This window comes from Rhinolophus sinicus, linkage group LG10 (genome assembly GCF_036562045.2).
Source record: "Rhinolophus sinicus isolate RSC01 linkage group LG10, ASM3656204v1, whole genome shotgun sequence".
Taxonomy (NCBI): Eukaryota; Metazoa; Chordata; class Mammalia; order Chiroptera; family Rhinolophidae; genus Rhinolophus; species Rhinolophus sinicus.
This window is the reverse complement of record NC_133759.1, coordinates 81,061,074-81,082,044: the sequence shown is the minus strand read 5'-3', so window position 1 is coordinate 81,082,044 and position 20,971 is coordinate 81,061,074. Positions and strand designations below refer to the sequence as shown.

General features: G+C 41.0%; 1 protein-coding gene across 1 annotated transcript; it reads left to right on the top strand.

Annotated features, from left to right (window-relative positions):
- On the top strand, positions 1–20,602 carry DNAJC18 (DnaJ heat shock protein family (Hsp40) member C18). Its single transcript, XM_019740369.2, has 8 exons — positions 1–158; positions 1,846–2,032; positions 7,088–7,233; positions 9,436–9,621; positions 10,344–10,453; positions 11,423–11,532; positions 13,391–13,563; positions 18,430–20,602. Exons 1-8 carry the CDS (start codon positions 119–121, stop codon positions 18,552–18,554), a joined length of 1,077 nt encoding a protein of 358 aa, XP_019595928.2. The 5' UTR covers positions 1–118; the 3' UTR covers positions 18,555–20,602.
- Positions 20,603–20,971: the final 369 nt, after the last annotated feature.

Below are 20,971 nucleotides of genomic sequence, written 5' to 3'. Positions count from 1 at the left end.
CGCAGCTTCTATGGGTTCGACTACAGTAACCAGCATGCCCCGCGCTTCTCGTCCCCATATCTTTCAGCCTCAGGCGAGGGGGAGTCTCGGCTGATCTGCTGACTAGCAACCGACCGATATGGCAGCAACTCTGGGCAGCGGGGAACGCTGGACGGAAGGTATACCAGGTCCTGGCCAGAGGGTCGGAGAGGGCGAGGTTCGGGAGAGATCAGGAATAGGGCTCTTGAAGGTGCTCGAGGGCTGAGATCCTGGGCCGGAGGTGAAGGATGGAGGCCTATGAGAAGATGCTGAGCCTGAGTAGGGTTCCGGACGAGGTGGGGACCACTCAGGGCAGGGGCCGGGATCCAGAAACCAGGAGCGCTGGCTTAAGCAGTGGAACTCGCCGAGAACCGAGTCATCCGTGACGACTTGTTGCCTCCGGCCCCCAGCCCCGCCCCGGCCCGTGCCCCGCCCAGGGCCCCCGCGGCAATCGGGCCCCGCCCGCGCCTGGGTGGCCCCGAGGGTCAGCGGGGTGATGCTCCGCTGGTCTCCCGCAGCTTCCTTTCTCGGCCCTTATCCTCACCTCCAAACTGGGCCGCCTGGTCCTTGGTCTCGATTTGGTCTAATCCCTGCAGCCAGTATCAGGATGGATAGGCCGGCCTTTTCCATCCAACTGTCAGACAGAATATTGATCCAGTACCTATTATGTACCCTGCATTATGCTGATTCTGCAGCAGGGATGTGACAGACGTGGGCCTCTGAGATCACAGAACTCTCAGTTCACTGAGGGAGTTTGACAGGTAAACAGACAATTACAAAACAGGGGCAATAATACCTGGGCTAAATACAGCAAGGTCGTAGGTTTGGGAAGCACCCAACACAGTCTGGGTGTCAGAGGAGGCCTCATAGAGAATGTATTACATTTGATGACATAAAGGATGCGCTGGAGTTAGGCTGACTTAGCGGAAGAATGTCGCAGGCAGAAGGAATAGCATTTGCAAAGGCACAGAGAAAAGAAAAAGCATTGCTGATTTGAAAGGAGTTTGGTGTGGCTCAAGCATTCTTGTAGACTGCAAAAGAGCACGTGGTAAGAGATGAGGCTAGACAGGCAGCCTGGGTCCATGATAAGAAATTTGGACAAGTAGCAGTGGATAGTCACTCAGTGGTATTAAGCAGAAGAAAGATGTTTTTACAGCCTTTTCCATATCCTCCAGATAGGGCATGAGTACTCTGCCTTCTTTGACTTGATTGCTATGGCCCTCTTTACATTTTGTAGGCATTATGATTAATTGAATCTTCGTCCTTTAAACTATAACCTCTTTGTGGTCAGGAGTAGGTCTTACCTGTACATCTCCTTGATCTAGTTAACCAAATGTCTTGTACATATTAGTTCTATAACTGTTAGTTTAAAAGAATTGAATTCACCTCTACTTTCAATCTTAGTGGTGGGAGGCATTGCAACAAAAATATTATTTTATGAGCTATGTTACTTCTGACCATGGACCACAGAGAAGTAGGCTTCCCAACACTGCACGAAAGGCAAGATATCGGGCAGATGCCTCTTGAGCCCCTTTTCTGGTTCCAAGTCAAAATTATTTGCTGACTGACCAACCACTACAGGTATGGTAGACATTATTATGCTTCATGTTTATGGCATTTTAAGTTGTTCGTGGTTGCCTCCATATTTTCTGAAGGAAGATGTTTGTTTAGTGTTGTATGAATGCTTAAAAGTCAGCATGAGGTCAGTAGTCTGGCCCTCACACTCACTGGCTCATGCCTATTAGCAGCCTCCCAGATAGCTAAGACAAGTAGCAAAGTTGATTTGCAGGCAGACTGAGGCCTAATGGAGGGGCTGTTGCTTTCCAGCTTACATTGATGCAATTAGAAGAAACAAATACCCAGAAGACAGACCTCCCGAAAGTCATGACCCCTGTGGTTGCTGTAATTGCATGAAGGCGCAAAAGGAAAAGAAGTCTGAGAATGAGCGGACTCAGACCCGGCAGGGTGAGGGGAGTACCACTTATACCGAGGAACAGCTGCTTGGGGTACAAAGGTGAGCTTGTGGTGGGATTAATTGAATGATTTTATGTAGGTGCCTGGCACAGACAATGTGCTATATAAGTATTGAGTGCTTATTATTGTTGTTGAAGCACAATAGCTTCTTGGCCTCAGAGGCAAGACTAGGTGAAAGTGGAATATTAAGGTATAATCTCAGGTTAGCTGCCCTACTTCTACTGTAAGAGAGGCAAGAAAAATCAACTAAATAAAACAGACATCTATACAACATTCTACTCCAAGACAGCAGAATACACATTCTCCACAAGTGTACATGGAATATTCTCAGATAGACCATATGTTAGGCCATAAAACAAGCCTCAATAAATTTAAAACGATTAAAATCATACAGTGTATGTTCTTGGAAATCAACAACAGAAGGAAATTTGTGAAATTCACAAATGTGAAAATTAAACAACATATTCCTAAATTAAGAAATAGATCACAGAAGAAATCACAAGGAAAATTAGAAAATACTTTGAGATGAATGAAAATGAAGACACAACATACTGAAATATATGGGATACAGCGAAAGCAATACTTAAAAGGAAATTTATAGCTGTTACTGTTCATATATTTTTAAATAAGATCTCAAATCAGTAACCTAATATTCCATATTAACAAACTAGAAAAAGAAAAGCAAACTAAATCCAAACAAGCAGTATGAAGGAACTAATATAGAGTGGAAATAAATGAACTAGAATATAGAAAAGCAAGAGAAATTCAACAAAACCCAAAATTGGTTTTTTGAAAATCAACAAAATTGATAAAACTTTACCTAGACTAACCAAGAAAAAAAAGAATACTAAACTAAAATCAGGAACGAAAGTGGGGCTATCACTACCAATTTTACAAGAATAATAAAGATTTTAAGAGAATACTATGAACAATTGTATGTCAACAAACTAGATAACCTAGATGAAATGGACAAATTCCTATACAGATACAAACTACTGAAACTGATTCAAGAAGAAACAGAAAATCATATAGACCTACAACAAATAAAGAGATTGAATTAATAATCACAAAACTTCCCACAAAGAAAAGGCCAGGCCAGGATGGCTTCACGGTGAATTATATTAAATATCTGATGAAGAATTAACTAATCCTTCACAATGAATTACAAAAAAATACAAGAGAAGGGAACACTTTCCAACTCATTCTATGAGGCTAGTGTTAACCCTGTAACCAAAACCAGACAAAGATATCACAAGAATACTAAACTATCAATCAATATCCCTTATGGATATAGATTCTAGCAACATATAAAAACATATAAAAAGGATTATATACCTTGACCAAGTGGGATTCATCCCGGGAATGCAAAGTTGTTTAACCAATGAAAGTCAATCAATGTAATTATATTAATAGAATAAAGGACAAAAACCACATGATCTTTTTAATAGGTGCAAAAGAAGCATTTAACAAAATCCAATACTCTTTAATGGTAACACTCAACACAGTAGGAATAGAAGGGAACTTCCTCAACCTGATGAAATCTGTCTATAAAAATTCCACAGCTAACATACTTAATGGTGAACAATTGCATGCTTTCCAAGATAGGAACAGGACACAAGACAAGAACAAGACAAGTACGTTCAGTCTCACCACTTCTATTCAACATTGTACTAGAGGTTCAAGCCAGGGCAATTAGGTGAGAGAAAGAAATAGAAGCCATCCAGATTGGAAAGAGAAAGTAAAACTGTATTGACAAATGATATAATTTAGTACAGAAAATCCTAAGGAATACACACACACACACACACACACACACTATTAGAACTAATAAATGAGTTCATCAAAGATGCAAAATACAAGATCAATATACAAAAAGCATTGTTTTTCTATATACTAGCAATGAACAAAAATGGAAAAGAAACATTTCACTTATTACACCATCAAAAAAGTTATTAAATGCTTAGAATAAAATGCTTAGGAATAAATTTGACAAAAATGTAAGGTTGTACATTGAAAACTACAAAACTTCCTCATAAATATACACAAATTAACCCAAAGACAATATAAGACCTAAATAAAAGAGCTAAAACTCTTAGAAGAAAACATAAATGTAAGTCTCTATGACATTGGATTAGGCAATGATTTCTTGATATGTCACCCAAAGCACAAGCAACAAAATAAAAAATAGGTTAAGTTACACTTCATCAAAATTTAAAACTTTGTACTTCAAAGATACCATCAAAAAAGTGAAAAATCAAACCATAGTACAGGAGAAAATACTTTAAAATTTTATATCTGATAAGGGACTTGTATCTAGAACATATAAAATACAACTCAACAATAAAAAGACAAATAATCTAATTGAAAAATGGGCACAGGATTTGAACAGGTATTCCTCTAAAGAAGATATACAAATGGCCAATAAGTACATGAAAAGTTGCTCGGTGTCATTAGTCATTAGGAAATGTAAATCAAAACCACAATGAGATACCATACCACCTCACACCGACCCATTAGGATGGCTATAATAAAAAAGCTGGACAATAATAAGTATTGATGAAGACACAGAGAAATTGGAACCCTTGTATATTGCTTGTAGGAATGTAAAATGGTGCAGGCAGTTTGGAAAACAGTATGGCAGTTCCTCAGACGGTTAAAAGTAGCATATGACCTAGCAATCCACTCCTAGGTACATACTAAGGGAAAGAAAAACATACTTCGACACAAAAACTTGTACATGAATGTTCATATAGCTTTATTTATAATAGCCCAAAGATGGAAACAACCCAGAAATTCATTAACTGATGAACAAATAAACAAAATGGGGTCTGCATACAATGAATATTTTTCAATAATAAAAAGGAATGAAATATTGATACATGCACAACATAAATGAACCTTGAACATTACACTAATGAAAGAAGCCAGACACAAAAGACCACATGTTGTATGATTCCTTTCATATGAAATGTCCGGAATAGATAAATTTATAGAGACAGAAAGTAGATTAGTGGTTGCCAGGGGCTGGAGAATGGGAGAATAGGAGTGACTGCTAATGAGTATGGAGTTTCTTTTTGGGGTAATGAAAATGTTCTGGAATAGATAGTGGTGATGGGTGCACAACCCTGTGAACATACTAAAAAACCACTGAGTTGTACATTTAAAAGAGAGGACTTTGTCATATGTGAATTAGAGCTCAATAAAGCCTGTTATTAAACAAGTACATTTATAAAAGAGAGAGAGAGAGGCAGAGGAGTACCTACCATGGAAGCAGGGATTGGAAACGGCTGGGGTCCAAAGGATCCCCATGGGCAGCTCTGGAGAAAGGGCCCTGACATTCTAGACCCCGCATTATAGCCCAGCCTGTGTTCATGACTAACTGTAAACTCTTCAACAAGACTCTGGGCAGCTGCCTGCCTAACTGAATTGTGTAGTAGCAGACTGGAGACATTGTAAATGCCCATCAGTAGGGGATGTATACACATCCATAAAATGCAATAATGTACAGCTTTATAATATTGTAATAATAATATAATACTGTATAATAGAAAACTGTACAATAGATGTATAATAATAGGCAGTATTTATGTAGTGTCAGATGCCATCAAGCACTTGGATGGATACTTTATTTAATCATAACAGCTCTATGTGGAGTACAGCATAGGGAACAGAGTCAATGGAACGGTAACAGCCATATATGATGTCAGAGGGGTAGTAGAATAGGGGAGGGGGTGATCACTTTGTGAGGGGTGTAAATTTCTAACTATTACATTGTTTTGTACACATAAAACTAATAAAAAAAATCATAACAGCTCTGTGAGATATATTAGGTTGCAATTGCGGTTTTTGCAATTATTTTTAACCTTTTAAACCGCAGTTACTTTTGCACCAACCTGATAGTTATCATTATTAGCCCATTTCAGAAGACAGCACTGAGGCACAGAGGTTAAGTACACAGCAAGATCAGATCCCAACTAAGACATTTTGACCCCAGAGTTCATGCTCTAGTCCGGCAATTCTCAAAGTGTGGTTTGGGAACCTTGAGACCCTTTCAAGAATCTGCAAGTTTAAAACTATTTTCATAATAATACGAACACATCATTTGCCTTTTTTCACTCTCTTTCTCTCCTGAGTGTACAGCGGAGTTTTTGAGAGCCTACCCAATACGTAATTATCTCATCACTGTGTTTTAAATTTGTTTTTTCCTTTTTAGTATGGTAAATATTCACAGACATAACTCATATAAACAAAAACTCTTTGGGGGTCTTCAATAATTTTTAACAGTATAAAAAATTTCTGAAATCAAAAGTTTAGAACTGTCACTCTAGTTTAAACTATCGTCCTATACTTCTCATCTCTATATGCTATGGCTTAACCTCTGAGATAAATTGTTAGTTTTAAGAAAAATAAAGGCAAGATGTAGAATGGTGATTATAATTTAGAAAGGTGATTTTTAATTACCAAAAAGCTGCCATTTAGGTAATAGAAAAATAGAGAGATCTCTGTACATATACCCACAGTATACATAGGACTCAACAGCAGGAGACTGGGGACAGGCTATATGGAAGCAGGAAGATTTTTCACTGTATGTAGTTTAGTACTGTTGGATGTTTTTAATAATATACACATCTTATACTATGTGTACATTTAACTTTTAAAAACAAAGTTTAAAAAGATAGCCATAAGGGAGAGAGAGAGAGAGAAGGGGGGAGAGAGAGAGAGAGAGAGAGAGAGAGAGAGAGAGAGAGAGAGAACAAATAGGGTGGTTAGGTGTTTCTTCCAGCTTTACTATGGTTCAACTCCCAGGACCTTAGCCTGCACCTTGATGGTAAGGATTAGCATACTTGTTCTATCCACTTGCCGGGCTATAGAAAGAATAAAATATTCGATTTAAAAATACTTTGAAAGGCATTAAGCTCTCGGTGGGAGGAGGACATTGTTAATAACTTTGAATCTTTCATTAATGTGTTCAGCAATTTTCTTCGAGGTTTATTTTGGGGCTCACAGATTGGAGGAAGGATCGATGTACTATTTTGCAGTGAATTGAACAAAAGGGGCCTTTGTAAACATACGTATTTCTGATGTGTGTTTTTAGGATTAAGAAATGCAGAAATTACTATGAGATTCTGGGAGTTTCTCGAAATGCCAGTGATGAAGAGCTTAAGAAAGCTTACCGAAAACTCGCCCTGAAATTTCACCCTGACAAGAACTGTGCTCCCGGAGCAACAGATGCTTTCAAAGGTCTGATCCTGAACTGACGCTTAATTCTGCCTTCCTTGTGATATTTGGTTATAAGTTTGCAGCCTCCCCTGTAATTGTGTTATAAAGCCACACGCAGGGTCTTTGTTTTTCCTGCCACACCTCTTCAGTAGTGATCGCCCACATAGCTCCCTCCTGTCTTCATTCACTTACCTTAATTTCTTTTGGAAAAAATATTTGGTTTCTCTGTAACACCTTTTGGAGCCATTCATCCATTGATTCAGCAAATACCGATTGAAGATCTAGATGCCAGGTGCCACCGTGAATAAAACAGACATGATTCTTCTTGTGGAACTTACAGGCTGGGGGCGGCTAGCAAGTCGGGCCTAGCTAGACAGCATTCCCAAACTTCTTTGACCGTGGAACTCTTTGTTCATGAAACCTCTGTGTATAAAAAGCATAAATACAGTTATAGATCAAATCTTTCTTCCATGACTTTCCATGATACTTTTAGAAATATATTTTTAAAAACATTTTGGACCCAATGCATAAATAAAAATCTTACTTAAGAGCTTCACCACCAGTGAAGTCAGTGATTCAGGCAAAGATTATCAATGGGCGCCAAAACCGTTGGGCGATAGGTTATTGTTGAATAGGATATTCATATGATGTCAAAGCCTCACCCCCTAGGATATTTATTGATTACAAAGGGGAAAAATTCCTCTATAATGGAGATATCTAGCTGTCACACTTTAACCAATTGATCCAACTTACCATCCCCAAATATTGGAATAACCTAACCTTATGTGATACAGCACCTATGTGGTATTCCTGCCAAAATGTTTGACTTGAATTTAATACTGAGGAAACGATCAAAATATGGGACATTCTACAAAGAACACTGACTTACTCTTCAAAAAATTCAATATAATGAAAAGGTGAGGAGACTGTTCTACATTAAAAGAAACTAAAAGAACATAAAACCAAATACAATACATGAACCTTGCATGGATTTACTGGGTAACAATGAATTGATGTTCATTTTCTTAGCTGCGATAATGGTATTGTGATCATGTAGGAGAATGTCTTTCTTTTTAGGAGCTATATGCTGAAATATTTAGGGGTGAAGTATCATTATATCTGCGGCCCACTTTCAAATGGTTCAGCAAAAGAAATGTATATATTATATATATGTTTGTATGTATGTACAGAGCTGAGGAAAGCAATATGGCAAAATGCTATATAGATTTAAAATTTTTCAAAACAAAAAGTAAAAATTGATAAATCTGAGAAATTTTAAAAAGTCAACATTTACCTCAGAGGACAATCTACTTTTGATGATGTTCCATTGTGAATCTAGTTCTCCCTACAGTTTCTACAAGGAAACAAATAGATAACCCACATTCTCTTTATAGTTTCATGTAAGAGATCTCACAAGCTAATGCCTTTTCTCTGATAAATCTGCCAGATTTCAAGGGATGTGAATGTTTGAGCAATTTTAAGTTTTTTTGTTTTTTTCTGCTTAGCTGTTTTATTGTTGTAAACATTTAATACAATTCCCTTGCTAGAAGAATCGTAAAGAAATGCTCTTTCTGACTGTGTTTCTGGTAGTGTTGACTGAGTCAGAGGTAGGGGGTGAGAATGTCTTAAAAGATTTTCTTTTGAGGTTTTTTTGATTGCAGGTACAGATTGTATGTTTAAATGAAATTGGACCAATAGGGAGGAGCAGTCATGGTTAAGCGTATATAATCTATTCAGTCTCATCTCTGATCTCTCATTGAGACATTGGAGATACATTTCTTAATCTCTATAAAGACCATTTTCTAAAGGAAGCTGAAATAAGATTGCGATGAGTGAGGGCTTTGCTTTAGCCAAGCAATAATTTTATTGATTATTTTATTCAGGTGATTGTTTCTAGACTTCAAGTTAGACCACCACTATTTATATATGAACTGTTTCCAACCATAAACTTTTGCTCTCAAGTGAAATAAGAACACATATTTGATGAATGAGAGCAGTAGTTCTTAGTTCATCTTGAGTCCAGCGTTGTTTCTGGCTTTAAAAATCCGATCATGGAAAATTTCAAGGGCAAGCACTCTGATGAACTTTCTGGGCCCAGGCACCTCCCTTGGGCTCCTGTGAAGCTATCCAGCACTAATCAGCTTTGGGCTCTTCATTACTGCTACCTGGAGCTATATAGCAAAGACAGCAATGTACTCAGATGCTTTTTGGTTTTGGTTGCAGCGATAGGAAATGCCTTTGCAGTCCTGAGCAATCCTGACAAGAGACTCCGCTATGATGAATATGGAGATGAACAGGTGACGTTCACTGCCCCTCGAGCCAGACCTGATAATTATTACAGGGACTTTGAAGCTGACATCACTCCAGAAGAGCTATTCAACGTCTTCTTTGGAGGACATTTTCCTACAGGTTAGTATTCCAAAATTATCATTTAAAAAATATATGTATCAGCAAGCTCCTGTTTGAGGATTTGAATAGAGGGACATGGTATGGTGGAAACAGCAAGAATTTGGAATCAGGTACCTGGGATTTGAGGCTAGTCTCTAGCCTCCAACTGTGCATGATTCTGACCAAATCACTTCGTCTCTCTTATTCTGTTTCCTCACGTGAAAAATGGGGATTATGATACCTACCTCACAGGGCTTCTGTGAAGATTAGATATTTTTAAGTGCTTTATAAATAAGTAACAAAATGCCTATTATTATCATTATTGCAAAATAGCAGCTATATAAAGATAAAAATTAGAAAAGTGCCCCAGAGAGTTGAAGTTGGGGTAATTAAATGCCTAGAAAGTAAGTTGAATTTTATGAATTGCTATTAAAGATACTAGAGACATTATCTGATATTGGGCAAGGAAACAAGCATGAGCATGTCAGAGAAGACTCATGGCCCAAAAGCTTTCTTTACTAGCTTTTTGGGGTTCTCTCACTCACTGATTACAAAGGACTATTTAAATAAAGGCAGGAGAGCTAACACATTCTATTTCCAGCTAGTTCACTTGGCGTACCTGCTGCTTTATTATTCTACGGGGTAAGATGGCACAATACTCTACCCTCAGAGAAGGACCTTAGAAAAGGCAAGGAAAGAATGTCTGCCACATCACATACTAAGGGTTTTTCTTTCTTTTCCAGGAAATATTCATATGTTTTCAAATGTGACCGATGATACCCAATATTACCGCCAGCGGCACCGACATGAGAAGATGCAGACACGGAAGGAAGAGGAAGAAGAAAAACCTCAGGTACAGGAAGGACAGAACTGCTGCTCATAAACACTTGTACTGAGAAGCCTTTATGGTGGCTGATCAGGTTTTAGAAGTTCAACCTGAAATACGTTACTAAAATGAGCTTTAGTTAAGTTGAGGCAGTAGAAGAAGAGCTGGGTAATGGGCCGAAATAGGCCAGAATGGTACCCCGCCCCTTCTTTGGTGGCTGTCTCAGTAAATCAGTTCCCCTGTGGGCTGTCTTGATCAAGGTTTTCTTGACTGAATAAAAAAGGAACCCGCTTCAAAATATTGAGAACTAAAAGGGGGTTAAGGTAAGGGATCAAGGGGTCTCATGGAGCTCGAAGCAGGAAGCGCAGCTGGACTTCAGGGCAGATGAGAATCAGGAACGGGGTGGTCAGGAACCCATACAGCTGTGCTCCCCATGACTAGTTGAGGCCAGATTGTCTCCAGTTTTCCCACCTTCCTGCAGTCTGGCTTGTTCTACTTCTCCTTGCAAATGGGCAGTCCGCAGTGCCTAAGAGTATGTGTCCTTTCTTCTAGTGACTGCCTAGCAGTGAACAGTGATGAATCTCAATCCCAAATTCCTAGCCGGGGAGAATGTGATTATTTCCTGCTAGGGTTAGATGTCTCCGAGTCTGTTCAGCTGTGATGAAAGCAACAAAGTTGCATAATACTAACATGGTCCTGTTGAGAGTCCATGAGGCTCATCCAGAGGCGTCTGCTTCACTGGATGCAGGGGGTGAGGGGGGCTGCGGGAGAATTACTAGGTGTCAATCCTTGTTGTGGGCGGGCCTCCTTCAGCTTTCTCAGCAGAGCGAACAGAGTCCTTTGGTACTTCTCAGCAGAAAGTACAGCCTTTCAGAAAAGCCTGGGGCTTTGTGCACTGTATTGGTAATTTGTATTTTCGTTGGGAAAACAGTCCTGTTTTCTATAAGCTTTATATTGATGACGAACACTTACACCAAATACTTTTTTCTTTTTCAGACTACTTATTCTGCATTTATTCAGTTACTTCCAGTTCTTGTGATTGTGATTATATCTGTCATTACTCAGCTGCTAGCTGCTAACCCCCCGTATAGTCTATTCTACAAATCGTAAGTCAAATATTTATAAATCTTAACAATCTGAAGGGTGAAAGACTATCAGGTTTTGTCCATACCTTACTAACATTTCATTTCACCTTTTGTTGTAGAAAACACTAATTTTGCGTTTAAAGGAACAGCTGATAGTAATAGTGCAGACTCAGAACTAATGTGGGCAGTTTTCTGTGTCCTCAGGATCCGAGTTGTTTTGTTCTACAGCGACAGCGACATCATCTGGTCAGTTGCAGAGCGGCAACAACTAGTTGCTGCAGGATTAATAGAATAACTCCAGGTTCAGATTAAATCCTTATCACACTACGTTACAGTTAGAAAGGATCTTATTGAGCTTGTGATAGTATCGCTGGATTGCTGTAGGTCTGGGAACATACTAACTGAGGTCCAGTGATTATTTTCAATTTAAGAAATTGCAAGAAGAGGACATTTATTCATGATAAGGCTACATAGTCAAACCATAGTATCACATTTCTGTAATTCTGCTGAAAATATAGAAATTCATTGTAATGTCTGTAGATTATGACTTCTGATGGGAATGTTTTTATTTCTTCAATTAATTCAATTCTCAAAGTTTGGTCCCCAGACCAGCATCATCAGCATCAAATGGCAACATGTTAGAAATGCACATTCTTAGGCCTCGCTCCATATCTACTGAATCAGAAAGTCTGAGGATGAGAACAGCAATTTGAGTTTTAACAAGCCCTCCAGATTATTTCGGTCCACACTCAAGTTTAAGAATCTTTATTTTTTAAATTAATAATGAGAAATTAGTCATTACTCTTTGTTATACTTTAGTAGATAGAAACCTTACAAAATATGGAGTCCATGGGGCAATATATAACGGGAAGAGTCTTTGTTGGTGACCACTGAAGACTCTCATTCTAGGTCAATATCTTTGTTTTACAGAGAAGAAATCAGACTCAGAGAGAGGTTATTGCCATCAGTTCACACTGGCCTGATCCTCCTATTTCCTGACTTCCTAAGTTCTTCCATCTGCTCCCGCTACCTCCTTTCTTGTCAGGCCAGTGGTGGCAGTAAGGAACCTGCTAACAGCTTCCCAGAGGAAGGTGGGAGCAGTCATAGCCTGAGCTCTTAGAAATTCAGCAAGAGCCTTAAGTCGAGAGATCAAAGGAGAAGCCCGGAAAGAGGTCAAGTGTAACTCATTTGAGATGGAATTTGTCCAGTTGGAATAAATCAGCTTGCATTTGGCACATTGCTGTCACATTGTTCTAACTTGAATTTGAGCTCCCTTCTATACTTCTCTATGGTTAGACTTTAGTTAACGCAGACATGTCAATGTTTCTGAGCCACAGATACCACTGGATATCTTAGACCCACAGAGATTTAGCTAGGAAGCATCACTGAAATCTCTTGTCTGAGTTTTTCTGCAGTTCTCACTTAGCAGCTATGTGTGAAGTACTTATTATTGTGTCCTAAGGATTGATGCTAGGTTGGTGTAAACCTCTGGTCATGTACCAATAGTTTACTGTAACAATCAGTTCATTCACCCAGCATTTACCAATAGCCTACTCTATGCCAGGTCCCACACAATATACAAATTGTTTTTTTAAGCATTAGCATTCTACTTTAAGCGCATAAAGCAGAGTAAGAGAGGTGAATCCTTTAAGAGAATAAAGGAACTGTGCTGAGGCCAAATCCACAGTATGAACATGCTCAAAGAATAGCAATTATGACATTATGCTTACTGCTTTGCTAGGGAAATAATAAATGTTAAGTGCATCAGAAAATGATATCTTCATCTCCCCTATGAAGAGACGTGATTGTGATCATGATATATGTGAGGCCAGTGTTAACATATAAGAAGCTTACCTGAGCCTCTCTCTCCTTGTTTCAGGGCCCTGGGCTACACCATTTCTAGAGAAACCCAGAACCTGCAGGTGCCTTACTTTGTGGATAAAAACTTTGACAAGGCCTACAGGGGAGCATCTCTGCGTGACCTGGAGAAGACGATAGAGAAAGATTACATTGATTACATACAGACGAGTTGTTGGAAGGAGAAACAACAAAGTAAGATGCTGTAAAAGGGCTTTTAGCTGGCGGTCGTGTTTCCAACCTGGCGTTCCCAGCTTCCCGATCCCTCGTCTCTCCTCTCTGGAGTCGCACATGTTTATGTGAACAGAGAGAGGACAGAGGCCCATTCAGGATACTACAAAAAAAAAAAAAAAAAGAAAAAGGAAAGTTTATTGACAGGACACACGTGGTCAGGACTTGGAAATCTGAGGAACTTAGGCAGGCAGCACTAGTTGCCTGTCTGTCTGTCTGTCTCTGAGTCTCTGCCTCTCTCTGCCAGCTGCCTTCCTTTGCTTCTTCGAGCTCTCCTCCTTCATAACCTTATTTTCCATGGTTTGTTTTGGTTGCTGCCTCTTCCAACTTCCCCAACCCCACCAGTCATTGGCTCCCTACTATATCACAAGCTTCCTCTGTAAGTTTTAATTGAATTGCTTGCTGGTTTGGTCCAATTTCCTAATTTCACATTTTCCTAGAGGGAAATCTGATTGATCCAGTCTAACTTTTTGAGCCAGACCAGAGGTTTGTAGGTTGTTGGTTTTGAGTCCTGTGTCCCTCCCTTCCTATCCAGTTGGTTTTGACCACACTAGCAAAAGTGAGCCTCCCTGGTCTGCCCCTTCAGCAGGCAGACGGGTGGGTATGAGCAGGCCTTCCACTCTGTTTCCTTCTCTGGAGACAATGGGGGTAACATTAAGGGGGGAACTGTAAGCCAAGTGTCTTTCAGTTCCAGTGAGTGTTAATCGTGAGTCCTGGTAGCAAGGGTAGCGCTGTCTCTCAGCCAATATGTTCACCTTTCATGCCACTGAATTCCACATACACACACACGCACATATGCACATACACCATTAGTAACTGTATCTTATGAAACTTGGCTTTGGTAACTTTTAAAAAGCAAACTCTACTGCATTTTAAAAACCTTAGTACTGGGTATTATTAAACATCTAAAAGTGTCTTATAAAATTGGCTCTTCAGTCACAGTGCTGCTAAGCCCTTGCTGACCCATCGCATATCCCAACCCCACCTCCAAGTTAATCTCGCCTTCCTGTGTGTTCCTAAAGCACTTTGTTCACCCGGCTAACACAGTACTGCTCTCACAGTGTTAGTGTTCTGTAGGTACGTGTCAGGCTCCGTGCTGGACTGTGGGCTCTCTGAGGAGAACAACCACGTCTGAGGACTTTTGTGTCCCAGGCACCTGGCGGAGTCCTTACCTCAGAACAGGTGCTCAACAAATCTTTTGAAGAGAGGATTCTCATGACTGGGAAACAATGGAAATGCTGAGGATTAGTAATCACAGAACAGGGTTAGTGTCCTAACCTGAGCCCTCAGCGACCTCCCTGCGCTCTACTTCTGTAGGGCAAAGCCCACCTGAATTCTCGGGTGCATTAGGAGCGTGGCGGGCAAGGGCTCTGGGGTGTAAAGGGAATTAAGCAGGAGGAGGAAGTCACTTTTTTATTGAAAGTACACTACCTCATGTTAAACTAGGTTTTGTAAGTTTGTAAAAATTAGGAAAGAATTTGGAGCAAGATAAAGGCCTTTGACTAAAAGGCAGTATATTCGTGGATTCAAATCAGGTAAATGCCACAGTGTGTGTCCTAAAAGTCCCCCGTTGTTTTGGCCCCTGGGAGGGTTTTGAATTTGTTGCCTTCTACAAGAACTGTATGATCTGCATTTCACATTCTTCAGACACACACCCACCCACACACATACCCCAGCTGGAACTATGCAAAGAGCTCATGGTAAGGATTGCACCTAATGTGGCTTATGTCCCATCCCCATGGGGCCTAGTCTCAGGGCTTTGGCACTCTCCAGGTATAAATAAAAATCCACTGAGTAAACTCGGTGCATGTACCCACAAGTTCCAAATGGTGGGTTATCAGCACACACCCCTTAAAAGTCTATTTCTGGCATTTAAGGATGGTGGCTGTCCGGAGCTTCCACACAACCCAAGTGCCATTTGAGAACAAGCAGCATCTGCCCTCCGGATCCAACAGCAAGTGCAGCCACCAAGGTTAAATTTAGTACTTGGAGGTTGTAAAAATAAACCCACTTGAGAACAAAGTTCACTCTTGGCACAATACCGAATGGAAACTGATTTTAGCAAAGTTAGCCATTGTCTTTCAAAATCTTTTGTTCATTTCTTTTCTCTGCTCTTCCTTAGAATGCTGATTGTGTGTGAGTTTCTGTGAGTGAGCCCTTCCTATGAACACTAATTGCCCTGTTTTTGCCTTCCTAGCTACATCTAGATAATAAACCTGATGCCAGGGAAAGTGGCCATGCCACTGGGCTGGGCTGGACAAAAGTAATGGGCAGGAACCACCTCCTGGCCTGGCGAGTTGAGCTGGGATCCTCGCCCTGCCTGACAGAGGAGCACTTCTATCCATGGCCTGGAGCAGGGTAGCAGACTGGGTAGAAGCTTAAACTTTGAAATGGGATTAAATGCACTTCCTTCTAGAAGGGTTGTTGGATTATAGAAGATGGTATGGATATAACGCTTAGCAAGGTTCCTGGCACACAGTAAGTGCCTAGTACCTGGGGGTGTCCAGGTCTTGCTAGACCGGATGCAGCACTGTCTCGTGGGGCTAGATCGTACGGGTGCTGGGATCTGTTGGGGTCTTACAAATGTCAAGACTCTGAACCGGGCTTTTGTGCAGTGTCCTTGGGAGAGGCTCTGGGACTTGGTTCTCTTGACAATTTGCCTGAGTCAGTTTGTCTTGAAAGCTCAATTCTCTGTGCATTTGTTATAGTGGAATTCAGGGCAAAAGAAACATTTTGCAAAGAAGAAAAGATGTTCTCTGGATCCTGCCCTCCCAAAGATTTTTTTTTCTCTTAGAAGTTATTGAATATTAACAGAGCTTGTCAAAAGTAACATTTTCATTGAGTTAACCTTTTGCTTTACTGAAGAGCAAAAGGATTTATTGGCAGTTGGGAAAGAAGCTTCTCTAAGCACGGTCGTGTAAGTGTGGGACATGGTTCCTTGAAATAGTGACCTTGTGCAAGGTCTTTGCTCGGAAGCAGGGGTCTCAGTCTCTAGAGCATTGAAACCTGATTTCAATGAACTTTATGAAAAGCAATGTTATGTTTTGAGAAAAGCATTAATATATGTACAGTTATGTTTCATCAGCTTGTTACCGTGGTCTTCAATGTAGAAAATAGTAAGAATCACTATCCTTAATGTTTTCTGGAATGAGATTTCAGTCAATGAGGCATTAAGATAAGCTTGGTAAGCAAAAAAAAAAAAAAAAAAAAAAAAAAATCCTAAAGAAAAAAAAATAAAATAAAAGAACGAGAAGAAAAAAAAATTAAAAAACAACCCTAAAGAAATCATTTCAAGGAAAAACAAAGCCACAGAATCTGATCCATAACTATGATTCCAGAGGACCAAGGGGATAGACTGATTTTGTAGAGGCCTCCTGCACAGCTTTCTCACATGGCAAAGGTGCCAGAGAAATGGAGTTAGTGGGACACTGTGTAGGACACAGGAGCAGAGGGCTTTCACTGGGGTGTGGCACGTGATCCTCCATGAAGTCCCGTCACCTGCAAGGATGACCGTGCCAAGGCCAGCTCTGGCTAGCAGGCACTGCAGGCACCCATGCCAAGAGAAGAGAGCACATTGTTCTGGAGCCTAGGAGACCTGCTACTTGCCAAGCAACTGCTGGGCTAGGGCCCAGGCTCTGAGCCCCCATTGTAGAGGGAGAGTTTTCATGTATACCCACCCCTCACCCTCGAGTCCTGCACTTAATCTGCACTTTGGGCCTTACTTGGTGTAAATAGAATCATTGTGAGCAGAAATGCCAGACAGTGTTTTGTGTTGACAGAAACGAATTCAGAAACCCATGCCCATTGTTCCCCGTTTTAATTCCTGTTTCCAGGCAGTTTGCTGATTAATCTGACAGGTGCCTCTCATTCCACCAAGAGAAACAAAATCTGTCAGCAAGATGATTAAGAATGAGTAGACACATTTCTAAATGATTAAAATAGCATTTTCACAAGTATGGTCCTTTAAACAACGAGTTGCTGCCGGCTGTCGGAGGCTTTCAGAAGCCACACAGCCCATCCAAGCATACCATCATGTTAATACACAACACATCTCTGGAGGTGCTTTTCAGGCCTTCCCTCCTAAGACTGTCCCTGAAACTTTACAGAAGAATAAAAAATAGAGTCAGCCAACCGGCGTTGAGTCTGGGAAGACAGCAGAGATTACATTCTGGTTAAAAATAGAATGATCATGTCCACCATGAAGAGAGAATGAAATTCATTTAGTCAAGGAGACAAAGGTCACCGGATCCAGATAACCACTTTTAAAAGAGCCCAGCTACCTTTGGCCTTTGAGTTAAGGACCCCACATGTGGGGAGGGAATGAAGAAAGCCGCCAGCAACTTGGCCTTCTGCAGAGGGCATACCCACCAGAAGTAGGCTCTGTGTCACTTAGCATGTAGGAGCTATGATCCAGCAACACAGGAAAGAAGGAAGCAGCTGTCTTTGTTTCGGATGACGGGAACAGGATTGGACTCCATTCCCTCCCAACTGCCATCTGAATACCATTCGTATGAAGACTGTGGAACAGTCTCCTCTTACTGCACATGTGCGGGCTTCCTAAGTCTGGTGTCAAATGTTCTATTGATAAGAACTAAGTAAGGCTGGTGCTTATAGAATAGAGCGCAGATAGTGTAGGACCCCAGGACCACAGGTGTCCTTTAATCCTTACCACCTGGTGTAGCTGCCTGATACGTGTTTCTTGAATAAATGAGTTCCTTAAATTTAATTGAAAGAAAAAGCATTAAATAAAGGAGCTTTGAGTCTAGAAATGTTGAAATGAAGCAAAGGAGCTCAACTCTTGATTCATTGGTTACCTCTTTTATCTTTCAGAGTCGGAGTTAACAAATTTGGCAGGATTATACAGAGATGAACGACTGAAACAGAAAGCAGAGTCGCTGAAACTTGAAAACTGTGAAAAACTTTCCAAACTTATTGGCCTACGCAGAGGTGGCTGAGAGTATGATAGTCCTACACAGGGTTGGGGTTTTGCTACTTATTACTATTTATGTTCCTAATTCCATTTTATAATACAATATTAGGAAATGAACATTTTACAATTTGCTAACTTTGTTTGGTGGGCAGCGTTGAAGGCGCTTGAGCATGGAGCCAGACTTGTCATCACAGACTCCTTCCTGGGCATCGGCTCCAGGGGTCAGGAACAGTTCATCTAAGTTGAATTAATGGCAAAGCGTTGGATTCAACCCCCCTGCTCCATGCCTGCCCTGCCTCTAGGAATGTAGGCCATCCCAGAGCACATCCATGTTTTCTTTCTTCCCTTCTTTACGTAAGTCTCAATACCCCGTCATTCCTAGGCATAGCCAAAGCAGCTTAATACTCGTTGTTTACAACGTGCACCAAGAATTATACCTCTCCCTTCATGAGAGTTGTCACCTCCCCTAGGATTCTGCCTTTGGAACATGTTCCTACTCCTAGTTCCATGTTCTAAGGGGAATGTGGAGAAATGTAAACTATTATAGTCAATAGTTTTCTATTTGCCTGATCTGTATTCAGAGTTACTAGCATTAGCAAACTGCCTGATTTCAGTTTCTTTTACTTCCTCTCTCCCTTGCAGAGGGTCCAGAAATTAAAAGCTATTGAGTGAAACAGTTCAATGGACAATTTAGAAGAAGGCAGGAGGGGCCCGGGCTGAAGGTAAAATGTAATAATTAGTGCAAGTTCACCAGTCCATCAGAGAATGTTCTTTTTGTCATTTCCCTTTTCAGCCGCCCACTTTAGCTAGTCCCTACACCCCACAGAGGTACAGTGGTCAGACCTAAGAAGAGGTACTGCCAGCCAACCGGGCTATGAGGTTCTGGGGTTGGCCTCAGCAGTCACTGTCTAACCCGGCGCCCTGTAGTTTGTGATATGAGATGCTTTTTCATGTAGTCAACATTTATTGAGTGCCTAGCATGAAGCAGGGGCTCTCACATATATTTTCTTATGTTAGCCTCCTCACAGCTCTGCGAAGTAGACATCTTATCCCTGCTTCTATGAATGAGAACATGCGCCCAGATAGGATGAATGGTTGCCCTGGGTCACACACTGGTAATGGCAGAGCTAGATGCTAGGCTGATTATCAGGTAGAAAGTGTGAGATCATCCCCATTTCTCAGACGATTCTGGCCAGGTTGGTAAAGCAGAATATTTCCCTAGGATACCCCTGTCCCCCCGGCCCCATGACCCTGTATCCTTTCTATGGCAGTCCTGCATCCACTCAGGACACTTTCCTGGTCTTTAGAAAGCAAGCCCCTCCCTACACCAATTCTGTATACAAAACATGAGGTCCCTCAAAGACAGGCAGCCCTTCCCACTGGTGACAAGAAAGGGCATAAGTTGTTACCTGGGCCATGTGGTTCTGGGCCTTCCTGCAAAGACAAGCTACCAGGATTGAGTGGCCCAGATTGTCAGGAAGCCGAACCTGGAATGGAAGTAAAGTTCCTGTTGGAAGGAGAGTCTACATGAAAACTGATTTCCAAAGTAGAATTTCTCCTTTGGATGCATAGCCATGATTCAGGCAGATGTGTCTAGTATGATTCAAGATGTGGGCATTCCACAGGTCAGGATATGCATCCAGAGGTGAAGAGTGGGGCTTTGGTGGCTGGTAGGGGACAGCTACTCAGCTATGGAGCGGGGGAGCAGCTCCAGAGATAGCCAGATTTGCTGCCCACCCATGTCTATCCTCCAGGGTTTTGGGGGCTTCCTTGATCCCCTCTGAGTGACTGAGGGGATTTACATGGTAAAATGTGCCTGTGAGCCAGACAGACTGATGGAAGATTTTCCTGTGTACATAAAAATCAAAGCTCTCCTCTCCCCAGCCCCTGCTAGAAAATGGGCCATAATTAAACTGACTTGACAAGTTAAAAGACCCTGCTTTAGCTGCCCATGAATAGTGTAGTCACATATTTTATGGATTTCATGGCAGACATGAGTTATCTGTGATGATACTAAATAGAGGCAATACTAACTAACTCCAATAAATGTCAGGTCTATTGTCTGTTTTTATAGCACTGATGGTACTATTTTATTTATTACTTAATAGAGCACAACATTCACATCTTGTTTTCCTCAAGGGAACGGTATTTGCATTCAGTTGAAGGATAGTTTAATCTATTTAGTATGGACCAGAATATTGTTAAACTATAATTTCCTGGGTTATATTTTAGATGGGTTGTCTGCATGGTGGTGAAAAATAAGCGTCTTCCTCTTGCCTACATCCTTTGGAAGGTTTCCTGGTCATATATAAACTCTTGTGGTAAGGCTTTTTCTTGCTGTCAGAACTTGGCTGCAGCTCTAGACTGTATCTATGAGCATCAGAACAAATCGGAGACGTGGTATCAGAGTGGGGCTGAGAAATGGGGCTTGAGGCTCCAGTG

Coding starts and splice junctions, on each gene's coding strand:
- DNAJC18 (XM_019740369.2), top strand. CDS start 119: ATGGCAGCAACTCTGGGCAGCGGGGAACGCTGGACGGAAG. Junction 9,622..10,343: donor TGGAGGACATTTTCCTACAG/GTTAGTATTCCA, acceptor TTTCTTTTCCAG/GAAATATTCATATGTTTTCA. Junction 11,533..13,390: donor TATAGTCTATTCTACAAATC/GTAAGTCAAATA, acceptor TCCTTGTTTCAG/GGCCCTGGGCTACACCATTT.